Consider the following 14253-nt stretch of genomic DNA (forward strand, 5'->3'; position numbering starts at 1 on the left):
CATCCCACTTCCTCCCCCAGTGTCCTCACACACATTCAGTATGCCCACACATACCCAGTCCCCAGCAGCCACAGATATTGAACAGTCAAAGGGTGGTGGCATTGAACAGGAGAGTGTGGTGACAATGGAATCTGTGACTGTAGACAGTAGCCATAGCCAGAGAGCTGGCAAGTTCCCACACAGGCAGATTGACAGGGGTGCTCAAAGGAGGACTGCACCCCATCCAGCATCTATCAGAGATGTCACAGCACGTCACCCGATGCATGTTTCAGTCCATCATGGAGGCACAGGCATGTTGTGAACAGTACACCAGATGGATGCTCAGGGTCATGAATGCCACACTGCCTGGCATGCATGACTCCAAATGCAGCATTGGTGATGCCTTACATCATTTCGCTGATGTAGTGGATAGATGGTGGGTGAGACATTGTCAGTCCTTAACCGTGCAATGTCTGTGCTTGAAAATGTGGTGGGAGTAGGTCATTGGACACATGGATGTAGGTCAGTAACAACATCAGCTGAGAGCTCACATGGCCATGCACAGTCACATTCCCATAGTGGCAGTATCACCAGCACTACTGAAGGGAGGATGCTGTCCACACCACAATGTGGCAGGCCATGGGCAGATGTTCCTGGGTGGTCCCGTGAGAGATACAAACCCAGCAGGCACAAGTCACCATCAGCAAGTAGTACCACATCTGGCCCTGGGCATGGTGGTGCCAGTGCCACTACTGGCAGAACCATTCCCATGTTTATGACTGGAGATGGTGAACTGTCCATTCTGCCATTTATGGTCCACAGCTGTTCAACATACCCTTTTGTAGGGCTGGCACATGGCTTGGCTGTGTACATGGACACACTCACACATCACTGTCACATGCAGGTCACCACCAGACACACACAGTTCCTCTCCATGGCCCAGCTGACCAGTACCCCACCAGACACACCCACACACACATGATGTCAACTGTATGGCACAGCCTAGGCCTTTGCCAGCCTCACACCACACCCTGTGCATGTGATGATACCTGTGCCACATCCCTGTCATCCATACCATCAATGCAGAGACATGCTAATATGTATCTGATGCACAGGGTGAATCTAGTACAGTTAATGGCAGTTTGTAGTGAAGTAGTGTTATGCCCTGTGAGGTGCTGTCTGCTGGCAACTGTCATGTGTAGACATGAAAGTGTATATACCATTGTGCCATGATGCTGTATTGCTGTTAGTACTGCTGACTGACTGTTGTCTCACATACCTTATTCTGTTTCTGTTCCAGGTGTCTGTATGTCTAAGTTGTGGGGACCTGCTGCCAATACAGAAGCTCAAGATTGTGTAGTGGCAACACAGAGACATTTTCATCGCCAAGGTACGGTTGTATATGTGAATGTTTACTTAAGTATATATGCATGGAATAGTGTGTGAGGGACAATGGGGGCAGAGAGTAAATGTGCATGCATACCCCTTGATACAGTATGCTACTCTTGATACATGTCACCTGGGTGTTCCGTAGGATTGCAGATACATAGGTCCATAAAAGGTTACTAGAGTATTGGCCCTGGGTCCCTTACAAGCCTAGCCATTACTTTATCCCCAACAGAATCATTGAGCCTCTCACATTGATGGACACAGGTTAGACCCCTGGGACAGATTTCTGTTCTCCCATCTACTCATCACAGATGCACTTTATGAGGGTCTGCATGGTACTCTGTGATGTGTATGGGAAGTGCATTACTGACACAGGGCAGCCTCTGGGAGACAAACCTGTCTCTCCAGCAATTTTATTGCTGTTGCATATATGATTCAGGCCTGTCATGCTGGTAATATGCAAAGAGTTAGACTCACATAGATGGGCAGCTGTCAAAGGGCTGAGCACAACATTGCCATCTAGGTATGCCACCACCCACCTGTGGACAACCTGACAGATACCAAGTAGGGCACTACTGATTCAAGGCTGTCTGCATGGAACAGGTGTTGAAGACCTTGGATAACCTTTGTGGGTGCTAACATAACCTTTCCAGTTGCTGCAGATGTCTGCATAGGTACATACCAGACTGGCCATGATGATAAGTTATTGTTGTACTGACTGAGGACTATACAGAGGTAATGTCCACCTTTCATCTGGATGCAGTCCCTTTACCCATGTAGTGAACCATGTCCAAGGCTTTTCTGACTACTGCCACTACTTGATGGCTGAATGCAACAGTGTTATCAACCTGAGTACCCAGGTTTATCAGTGCAAGTTGTGTGTTTATGGGGTTGCCATTGATGTGGGAAAGAGTGGTGCCATGTTCTTGCCGTATGGTAAGATGGTACTGTTTTCTGCATTCAGTTTGAGGCCAGGACCTTGGCACCATTCCATACTCACTGTATACCCCCACTGCAGTGTGTTAATGTCAGTCTCTGGGTTAATGTCAGATAGTGCAGTATATATAGTTGCCACAGCCTTAGGCAATACCTACATATGTGGATGATGGCAGTTAGCATTAATGCCTAGATACATGTGAGTCATTGGGGCAGCGGCGAATCACAGGGCCTACACACGTCTACATATTGCACACACATAGGCAACACAGAGTAGGATTGCCACCTTATCAAATGTGCAATGTGAGACACTTCTTGTACTATAGTGAGAGTTGGCAGGACAAACCATACCCACAGCAAGTGCAACGGAGAGAACTTCTCTTGGTATGCCACTATGACAGCTTTTTTTGTGTCACATTGCCATAGCTTATGCTATTTCTCATAACATTAAGGTGCTTCTGATGTGAAGTAACTGCTTTATGCAACTAGTAGACAACTTTAGGAAATGTTTGTTGTCCTACACTCTGGGGACCTCTGTATTGTTTGAGTCATTGTCACAGGTCACACCTGGCCAAACATGGGCTGCAACCTGCAGGGTGGGACAGGTGGTGGCCATACCTGTCACCTCTACAGAATTCTGCAGAAGGTACTGATGTTTGCCACGTATTTTTGTTCCATTTGTCATAACCTTGTGGTTGTCTGGCACATTAGTGCCAAATAATTATAAACGGATGTTAGACAATAATGACAGATATTTTCATGTGAGACTTCATACCCTTCAGAAAATGCATGTGAATGCACAATTTGTTTTGCTATCTACTTTCTATGTTTGTCAGAGCAATATTTAAAGATTGAGCCTAATATTTGACCTTTGTCCCACTTTTGTGTATGGCTTTATTCGGATGCCCTTCTCTAAAGGGTTGAGAGGTATGGTGGTGGCCCTAACACAGTTACACTGCTGCAAGGTGATATACATACATGAACACACACACTCATGAACTGCCCTTGTTGACAGTAGAACCCCTGTCTGGCTAGTTTTACATATGATAGTACTATATACATATCACATGCGCCACAGAGCTTATATATTTTTGCAATGTCTGCCACTACTCTTCAGGTGGATGACATCTGCAGGTGCTGTAAGGATTGCCACTCGGGGGTTAACAGGCCCTTAAACTTGTATAACCATGTCTCTCTCTCTCTCTCACACACACACACACACACACACACACACACACACACACACACACACACACACACACACACACACACACTGCTGCAGGGGGATATGCATTCAAACACACAGAATTGCCAGTTTTGAGATTAGAATTCCTACCCATCTAGTTATGTACACTATAGACTGCCATATGTATTGCATGTGCCACAGTGCTATTTTGTTTGAAAATGTGTAACTCTGTGTCTAAGGTGGATGACATCTGTAGGCTCTGAATAAGTTGGCGATGGGGGAGTTAACAGGGTGGAACAGCCACACAAAATGGAATAACCATTGCACGCACACACACACACACACACACACACACACACACACACACACACACACACACACACACACACACACACACACACAAGCCAGCCACGCTGTTACAAGAGATATGCATACACAGACACATACACTCACACAGTTGGCAGTATTGTGATTAGAACCCCTACCTATCTAGGTGTGTGTACTGTAGTGCTACGTACTTACTGCATATGCCAGGGAGCTTATATGTCTGAAGAGTGCCCAATGGTGCATCTAAAATGGATGACATCAACAGGCCCTGTAAAGTAATGCAATGGGGGGAGTCAACAGGGTGGAATAGGCCTCAAAATGGTATAACCAGCACACATAATGAGGACAGCACACAGGAGATATGCTTCACACACACACACATACACACACACACACACACACACACACACACACACACACACACACACACACACACACACACACAGTTGGCAGAATTGAGATTAGAACCCCTACCTATCTAGTTGTATGTATTATAATGCTACTTAGTTATCGCTTGCGCCACAGAGCTTATATGTATGGAGAGTGTCCAATGGTGCATCTAAGGTGGATGACATCAGCAGGACCTGTAACATTTTTCATATATTGCATTACTTTTTTAACACACTGGCCATAATTTTGGCCATTTGCATGCTTACTTTGCAATATACAACCTTTTATTTGGGCTGTTACAGCCACATACATTTTTTATGCTGACACGGCACCTACACAGGTGCCTTTCTGCTTGCTGAATCAGAGAATCACCTCATTTGCATGTTTTTCAGCAGCATATGAGGTGATTTGCATTTCAAGGTCACCTCCGTGTCCGCATGCTCCTGCACGCCCCTAGCTCTGTTTCTTGGATTGCTCAGTGACCATATTCCATGTTTGGGCCACTACACTATTCCTATATGGAGAATCGCTCTGTGTAGGGTTTACTGAATTACCCCCTTGTCTTTAAATATGATGCCACACCCTCTGAATGTCTAATGGCCTCTGCAACATGCCTGACATGTTACTATAGGACAGGATCACCACGTTTCACTGGAATATCTACATATTGCACAAATGTTGGGAATCAATGACACCTGGAGTTATCCCAGATTGCTAATCCTCACACATGACATTACATGATGGCAAACTGCCAAATGTGGAATGCATCCATATTATACTGCTTTATCATATGTGGAGAAATATGAAAGTGGGAAAAGAGAGAAACATAACAAAGACATATATGGGACACATCTAAAAAGTGAGTTTGGCATAATGGTTAAGATCTTCACCTTATAAATGCAAGATACAGAGTTTGATTCTGAACACAAGTTATTAGCTAGGCTTAAAATAGCCCTTCAGGGCAGTTAGCCTAGTATTATCATGTGAACCCCATTTAGAACAGTAAAAATACCTATCACAATATGCATCAATACTGTCAACACATAAATATCACCCTCCATGAGCATCAGATGAACATACACTACCTTTTACACCAAGCAAGCGGATATTAAATTATACAATTTATATTTTTCCTGTTTGCAGGATAGTGAAAACTCTCCCTGTTTATTGTCTCATTTATCAAGTAAATCCATGGAATTTGTTATGAAAACATGATTTTCTGTAACGGTTTACAGTAGAGTCGATTATCTGAACTAATTCGGCCCTAGGGTAGTTCAGATAATCAAACTGTTCAGATAATCAAATATATAATTGAACCAGATAAAAAACTTCTAAAATCTTGTTTTTTCTCCACACAGCAATACATTTTTCAACTATTCAGCAATTCCAGTGGACAATAAAGAATATTTTTCACACACGAGAGGGCTACAAGCTCAAAAAGCACACACAAGCAAATGCATATCACAGTTACATATTCAGACTTTCTCATTTTTCATATCCAAAAACTTTCTAAGGCTGCATTTGGATAATTGATGGTTCATGTAAATGACTCTGTACTGTATTTATACTGAGCACAAATATCCTTTATTATTTTGGACCAAATAATGTTTAAAGCATCTAAATTTGGTGACTTTTTTAATAAAAGAACATAACAATTAAACAACTGCATACTACCTCTGGCACACTTCAGACTAGTCTACAGCTGAAAGTATACATATCTCTTTCACCATCTTCAAGAATTAAAATGCCACCTCAGTAAACCTAAATATATTCCTCGCCATGGACTTAATCAGATGAAATACAATATACACTACACCAGGAATACATAAAAAAGTTTTAAATTAATCAATTTGTAGTGTATGGAATTCCACAATGTCACTCTAAAAATACTGAAGACACTCTTGTTAATCATCTTTCTGAAGTCAGAAAGCTGCTGAACAAGCTTTTATTAAGCACCACCCGCTGCTGTTAAGCTCTAGTCTCATGCTAACAACAGTTAGAGGCCATCACCAATCAATGGCAAGAACTACAAAGAGCTTTGAAATGTATTCAAGTGCTTTATTTCACCAAACAGGAAAAAAGTCTGAAGTGTTTGAATACATTTAAAATCTCTTTATGCTTCCTCATGCTGTTTTATGATGTCCAGACACTGTGTCAGTGGTGTGTTACTGTTTTCAAAGTTATAAAACTCTTAGTATTCCTCCACCTTTTCTGTAAATACTGTACTACATGGGAGGAGGTTAAGCTTCATGCATTACCAAGAATTGTCAGCTAATGCACTGAAGAAGGCTTTACTTTTGCCAAAACCGGTTTGCTGTTTGTTTTTGGGTTGCCACATTAAAGAATTTTACATTCTGCATATCTCCCTGGTGCTGGACTATTTTGTGTGATTGACTATGTGTTGGTTCAGTCCGTTCACCCTGTCTCACTTGCGTGGAGTTGAATAAGGCTTTCCAGTCATAACCCTGATTATTGTTCATTAAATGGAAGCCAAGATTCATCTCTCAAGCTATGCTCTGGAGGTGAATTTTTTGACATCTATGTCTCAAACAAATAATAAGCTGTTTATGACCAGAGTCCAGGTCATAAACCTCTATAAGATGCAGGTTAGTTTGCTTTATTATGATTTTTTTTTAATTATTTTCATTTAGAACATGGGCAGCTAAGAATATATAGCAGTAGTGAATGCCATGGTGATATTCAAGATTATTTGTAATACATATGTACTGTAATATATATGCCTGTACTTTAAAACCTTATCACACCCTACCATAACCTCAAGACACTTCTATCATCCAACAAAATGTTAGTTTACACTTTCAAAACTAACATCTCAGCTGGGGAATTTCTGTTTGCCAACTCTGTTGGCAAAACATGGAATTCACTTCCTGCTGACCTAACCTCAGAACTCTCTCTATCTCAATTCAAAAAAAGTCTTATGCAATACTTTAAAAAACTATGGCTATGTCCTTGCTCTACTCCCGAGTAACTTCTACCCCTCAAACTGTGTGCCTAATGAGGTCTTGTCACAATGAGACTGTATCTTATTATAAATTAATAATCTACTTTTTGTTTATCAACATATGTGACTGAGTGTTGTTTATATCCTTTTATTGAATGTAATACTGTACGGAAATTGCAAAATGTGATATACATGTATATATGAAATAGTTTTTGTATGTATGTCTGGAGCTTTTCTCCCTAGGCCTCCACTGAAAAAGGACATGTATCCAGTTGGACTATCCCGGTCAACAAATGTAAAATAAAAATAAAATAAATAAATAAAATATACGCATTTTTGCAACATCTTATCAAATAACTATTTCACCTTCACAAAAAGTTCTTACAGCATGTTTCTTTTCTTTGGTTTAAATTAAATGAAGTGCTCCTTTCATTTTTTATTCCTGGATGTTTTAACATGTTATTTTTTAGGTTTAAGCAATAACTATTATTTTCCTTTCTTATATTAAAATATATGAGCTTGCAAATGACCATGTAAAATGCATAAACACTGAACACATAGCCACGATGAAAGCAAGATAACATTTTAATGTTTTATGAAATGCATGAGCTCCAAAAAATATAGGAGAACTGCACCGAGCACTGCAGAAAAAAAAAAAAAAACTAAGCAGCACTCCTTATCTTCCCATGCTTCATGTATTAAAAAGTCATGTTGATTGTCTTGAGGTAAAACATGCATGAGGGTGGCTGAAACGATGCTGCCACCATCAAATATAGATCCATTTACCTGTGCTAAGTTAGGCAAAACAAGTAGCAATGACATTTCACTAGAATAAGCTCTGAAGTAAAAAGTTTCAGAGAAGGAACATCTGTTGTTTTTCCTTTTTAAACATGTGCATTAAGTAATGAGCGTTAACTTCACAATCATGTAAAATACTTACTTTTTATGTTTGTTCCCTCACAGCTTGCTGTAAGGTGGCTGGAGCACAACTGCCATTACCAGTACATGGCTGAGATACTCCAATGTGTCCGCTTTGGCCTTATGGATGTCGATGCACTTCATGCTGTTGTCCTGTCGAACCCACTTGTCAAAAACAGTGAACATGCAATGGCACTTATTAGTGAAGCCCTGGAATACCATCAGAATATCTATGCACAGCCTGTATGGCAAACGATGAGGACAAAACCTCGTTGCCAGTCTGAAACACTATATATTATTGGTGGAAAGAAACGAGAAATCTGTAAAGTAAGAGAACTGAGGTACTTCAATCCTGTGGACCAGGAGAATGTCCACATAGCTGGAGTATCAAACTGGAGTGAACTGGCACCCATGCCGGTAGGGAGAAGCCATCATTGTGTGGCAGTGCTTGGCGACTTTTTGTTTGTTGCAGGTGGAGAGGTAGAACATCCATCAGGGCGCACTTGCGCAGTAAGGACAGTTTGTCGATATGATCCACGCAGTAACAGCTGGACTGAAGTAGCACCTATGAAAAACTGCCGAGAGCATTTTGTACTGGGAGCTCTGGATGAGTGCCTATATGCAGTAGGGGGTAGGAATGAACTGCGCCAGGTCTTGCCCTCAGTAGAAAGATATTGCCCGAGGAAGAACAAGTGGACTTTTGCTCAGCCTTTTGATCGTTCTTTGTCCTGTCATGCAGGCTGTGTGGCTGATGGCCTTCTTTGGATATCAGGTAAGACAGAAAAGCATTAATTGATGACTGAATCAGTGCAATATTTAACTAAAAGCTTTAAAAATATCCCTGTCAATTTGTGCACTAATAGAGCTAATAGCTTTACAAACTGGGAAATGACTGAACATAGTAATGTGCAGTGACAACAGTCAGAGAAAGGCACTGAAGCTGGTTGGGAATGACATCACCAGGGAGTCCAGGCTAAGAGATGACTTGGTCAAAATGGCAGATAATGGAGGACTTACTGTACTGTCTCTGTATACAGGAGGTTAGTCTTGTATACACAACATTGTGATATAATCCATGAGGACATTTGACGAATATAAAGAATTTATTTTGGTATGTATTTATTTTTATTTATTTGACATTTGTTTACTGGGAATGTCTGACTGGATAGCTGGTGTCCATTTTCAGCAGAGGCCTGGGGAGATAAGCTCCAATAAGTACAACAGTTACAGCATTTAGAGATAATAGCAACAGGTTACAGAGATTATGAATGTAGAATCAATCAACATCATACTACAAAGGTATAACAATTCTGAAAGGAGATATTAGAATTCAGAAAATACATAACAAGTAGATTATATTGAGGTTAGTGTAAGGCAACTCCTTCTTCTTCTTCTTCTTTCGGCTTTTCCCAGTTAGGGGTCACCACAGCAGATCATCTGTCTGCTCATGATTGGCAGTAGAGTTTTACGGGGTTGAGTTGCCAGCCCGGCACCCAAGCTTCCACGGAAGGCATACATGCACACACTCATGCCTAGGGCCAATTTAGAGTGTCCAATCCACCTACAGCATGTCTTTGGGATGTGGGAGGAAACCAGAGCACCCGGAGGAAACCCATGTGACCACAGGGAGGACATGCAGACTCCACACAGAAGGCACCCCAGCCGAGGATCGAACCGGATAACCTCTTGCTGTGAGGTGACAACGCTAACCGCTGCACCACCGTGGCCACCCAGGTTAGTGTAAGGCAACAATAGAAGAAAATAAGTATAACTATTACATATTTACAATAAGCATTTAGTAGCAATCACAGGAAGTTTAAGTGACAGACCAATGGTGAGCATGTCACTAAGAAAAGGAGGCATAAGTAAGCAGTACTACTGCTGTTTAGTGAGGAGTTAAGGTGGACTATTGCAGTTACATAGTCTGTTGGTGAGAAGGTGTATTTTCAGTAATCCTTTGAAAGTGGGTGTTTTAATTTGTAGTTTAATGTCAGGAGGAATGCTATTCCAGGTGTTAGCAATTTTGTTAGTGAAGAAGAATTCCCCAGAGCTATTAACTCCTAAATGGGAATTGTGGCTGGCAAGCTTCATTATATTATATGAAGTATGTTTGTTACTGGTATTGGAAAATAAAGCAGCATAACTCGTGTTATTTCTGTATAGCACAACAAGCTTCTTCTATGAATAATCATGTCTCATTTAATTGACACATGATTATTCAAACCCAAAATGTCTAAAACCTTGGGAGGTTGACAGCAATACTTTGAAAGAGGCTAAATGCAATTAAAAAAAAATCCCTTTTTTGCAGAGTGCAACTCCCACTGCACCCCCTGAGTTGAGGCAAGTCCTTATACCCCTGAACTACACTGACACACACACATAGATAGATAGATAGATAGATAGATATATAGATAGATAGATAGATAGATAGATAAACAGATATGGCTGTATTACCTAAAGACGAATGGGCACTAGGTCTGCATGTGTTTAGTTGACACCATTTAGTCAATTTGTGCATGAGACTGACAATCCCCAGGTAGAGGAATGTTCCCTTTCCCAAGAATAGTGCAATCTCAGAGTTAGTCTATATATAATTAGCAGGGGGTGTGGGGGTGCAGGGTCCCCCCTTTAGGGTTGCCTCCTTTTCAAATGGCCATAGTGGGACATTTTCAGGACACACATCAGATTTTACAGGCCAACACAAACCCACAGTCAGTACAAAGGATAGAACTTTCCTTTTTTGCCTAAATATAAGCTTATTCTTGTGGCAGTTTAGTTGCTTATCCTGTTTCTTGTAACATGTAGGTGTTTTAGATACAAAAATAACTATTTTATGCAACTATTACATTACATATGTGACATAATTTTGTCCTGCAGTCTCAGGACATTTGCCATTTTTAATATTTTTGGTCAGGACACAACTGCCCAAAGAGGGACTGTCCCACACAAAGTGGGACAAAAGTAACACAAAGTAACCCTACCCCCCTTCAAACAGACTTACTTTGGCTCTCACCTGCATTGGGGTTAAACCTTGATGCATGCAAAGCACTTGTCGGGGTTCAGTTTTCCACATTTTCGAATCAATATTTTGGATGTCACTCATGCTATGGTCAACAGAAAGAAATACACCCATGTGTGTATATATGGTTACACTTCAAAACATCTAAAACTCGTAACATCTAAATTTAAAGCATCAAGGCCACAACATCTAAAACCCAGAACATTTAAAACCCAATACATCGAAGATTCCCTTCACAAGCTCGAAGTTCGTGGTTGAGACCATTAGATTGAACTTTTGAAACTTCAAACATTTTGAATGGAGATTGTCTTACAGCGCAGAACAGAAAATATACTGTTTTCCTCACTGTAATGTGATCTCAGAGTTCGTATATTGATTTAGCAGGGAGTGTGGGGGTGAAGGGGGGATTGCCACCTGCAAAAATGTTAAAAAAAGTTTTGTTTTTATTTTTTTAATTACAATTTTGAAGTTTCAAAACTTCAGTCTTATGGTCTCAACCACAAACTTTGAGCTTGTGAAGGGAATCCATATACACATATATAAACATATATATATCTATATATATATATATATATATATATATATATATATATATATCTATATACGGTTACACTTCAAAACATCTAAAACTCATAATCTAAATTCAAAACATCAAGACCAGAACATCTAAAACTCATAACATCAAATTTCATAAGATCGAAAATGTATGATATGGAATAGAGTATCATGAAATGTGTAAATGTCAAAGTTTAATCTGTTATTCTTGTGGTATCAGTATGAGATGTAGTTTTTATTTATATAGTGTAGGAATTCATACTATTTATAAGGAGCTTGTGAAGTATATATATATATATATATATATGTTTATATATTTTTTTCCCTTTTTTTATTGTTTTTTAATACACCAAATTTAACTGGATAAGATATGTTTTATCATCAAGTAAATGCTTGTTTAATCTATTGTCCACCTCAACAGAAATGTATAGTCTGTTTTTGAGTGACTCGATGGCTGACATAATCTTTCCATGGCATGCCACCATTATTACTCTGAAAAGTAAGGACAGGTGGTATTAGATACCATCTTGTATTTCACTGTTAAGGGAAAGGCAGACCATAGAAAAGAGAGATGGTATGTGCTCATTATCAGTCAGAAGGTACAGGGTTGCTTTAGATGGAAAGCAATGTCTATGGCAGCATACCTGCTATACCTGTATAACTAAAATTGTACTACTAGTGTAAACTTCTGCATATACTTTTTAACTTGGAGCTATTCTCCCCGGGCCTCCATTGAAAAAGGACAACTTGTCCAGATGGACTTTCCCAGAAAAGAAATGTAAAATAAATAAATAAATAAAGAAGGAAGTGTTCTATTTGCAGTGTGTCAGCAACTGGCTGTGGAGTTGATTGACTGGATGAGACAGTCACTGACTTTGTTTGTAGGGTATGGGTGGCTTAACAAGGGAAGTTTAAAAATATATATATATATATATATATATATATATATATATATATATATATATATAAAAGCAGCGCCAGAAGCAAGATAGAGGCAACAATGAAACATATAAAACCACAATTTAATAACAAAAATGCAAAGGTAAGCACTTTCGCACACACAGGTGCTTCTTCAGACCATAATAAAACAAGACAAGCACAACACATTTAAATATACAGGTCACTAAAGTAATTAACAAATCAGAGAAGTACACTGGTCATCTAAATAAATCCCTAGACTTCAAGACTGGTTTTAAAAAGACTGTCATTCAGGCCAGGCATTTTATCAGCCTGAAGCCCGATGATCCAGCAAAGTTCTCTATTCCCTGAATGATTTTTAAATCACCCCTACGTAATCCTGGTTCAACTCTCTCAACTGCCTTAAACTCAAAATTATGTGAACAGCCCTGCTCTAAAACATGTCTAGCTAAGGCATTCCTATTATCACCTTTTCTTATATTGTAGAGGTGTTCTCTAATTCTTTCAAAAATAGGCAAGTTGTTTTCCCACATAGAAACTGGTACACAGTTTGCATGTAACCAGATAAATCACATTAGGGGTTCGACAATTGGCAGCTACTCTGAAAAAATAAGACTTACCAGACGTCAGGTGGACAAATGAGTTAGAAGTGTCTATATATGAACAAAAATGACATCTGTTCAAATGCATGTGCCATACACGGCAAACTTTCCTTTACGGTCTACAGAATTATTCTTATAAAACAATTGCCATTTAAGCGACTTCTTGTTTTTGTACTTAATGTATGGCCTCTCTCTCTCTTAATATGATCATCCATTGTCAAAATATGTCAATTAGATTTAATGACATCACATATTTGTCTTATGTTACTTTCATATGGTAAACTCAAAGGAACATAACCTGCATCCACCTTCCTATCTGTTATAATAACATCAGGTGTGCTCACACTGTTCTCTGAAAAATAATGGCTAGCAATGCCAGATCTTAAACATTGTACTTCACTGCACATCTCCATTATCTCAGCATGTCTATAACCCCTGTCCTTAAAATCTTTCTTTAATAAAGTCACATCAATGATAAAACCCCTTTCTGAGTTATTTAGCCATGACACTCTCATCCCCTGACCCTTAAGAACATTCCTATACATAAAGATGGATGCATACTGCTTCATTGCAGAACAGTATTCTTCCTACATGGTTTCCTCTGAAGTCTTGTTGTAAATAGACCATTCTTAACTTTAAAAATGGAAACATCCAAGAACATAATCTCATCCCTAGAATAATTACTCGTAAATCTCAAAAAGGATGTCATAGTGTGTAACTATAAAACAAATTGACTCAATTGTTCTTCAGCTCCTCTCCATAACACATAGATGTCATCAAAAAACATTTATAAAAGGCAACATGGTTGACAAAATTGTTGCCTCGCAGTACAAACTGATGTTCCCATAAGGCTAAAACCATGTTGGCGTAGCTATTGGCACAAGAAGTGCCCATAGCTAAGCAAGCCTTCTGTATATAATGCGTGCCTTCAAACATAAAAATGTTGTTCTCGAGGACCACTTCTAAAAATAAACAAATCAGGACAATTTGTTTGCTGTCATAATCACTATGTGTCATGAGAAAACTCTTCATCATTTCAATCCCTTCTGAATTAGGAATCACAGTAAAAAGT

At 39.6% G+C, this 14253-nt stretch overlaps 1 protein-coding gene across 1 annotated transcript in view; it reads left to right on the plus strand.

Moving 5' to 3' along the window:
• KLHL32 (kelch like family member 32) overlaps nt 1-14253 on the plus strand; it is an 826279-nt gene that overhangs the window by 432056 nt on the left and 379970 nt on the right. The window contains exon 2 of the mRNA XM_044065720.1: nt 8133-8859. Within this exon, the coding sequence (XP_043921655.1) occupies nt 8133-8859 (727 nt within the window). The remainder of the gene's footprint in view (nt 1-8132; nt 8860-14253) is intronic.

This window comes from Protopterus annectens, chromosome 1.part0, assembly GCF_019279795.1.
Source record: "Protopterus annectens isolate FY-2018-M chromosome 1.part0, PAN1.0, whole genome shotgun sequence".
Lineage (NCBI taxonomy): Eukaryota > Metazoa > Chordata > Ceratodontiformes > Protopteridae > Protopterus > Protopterus annectens.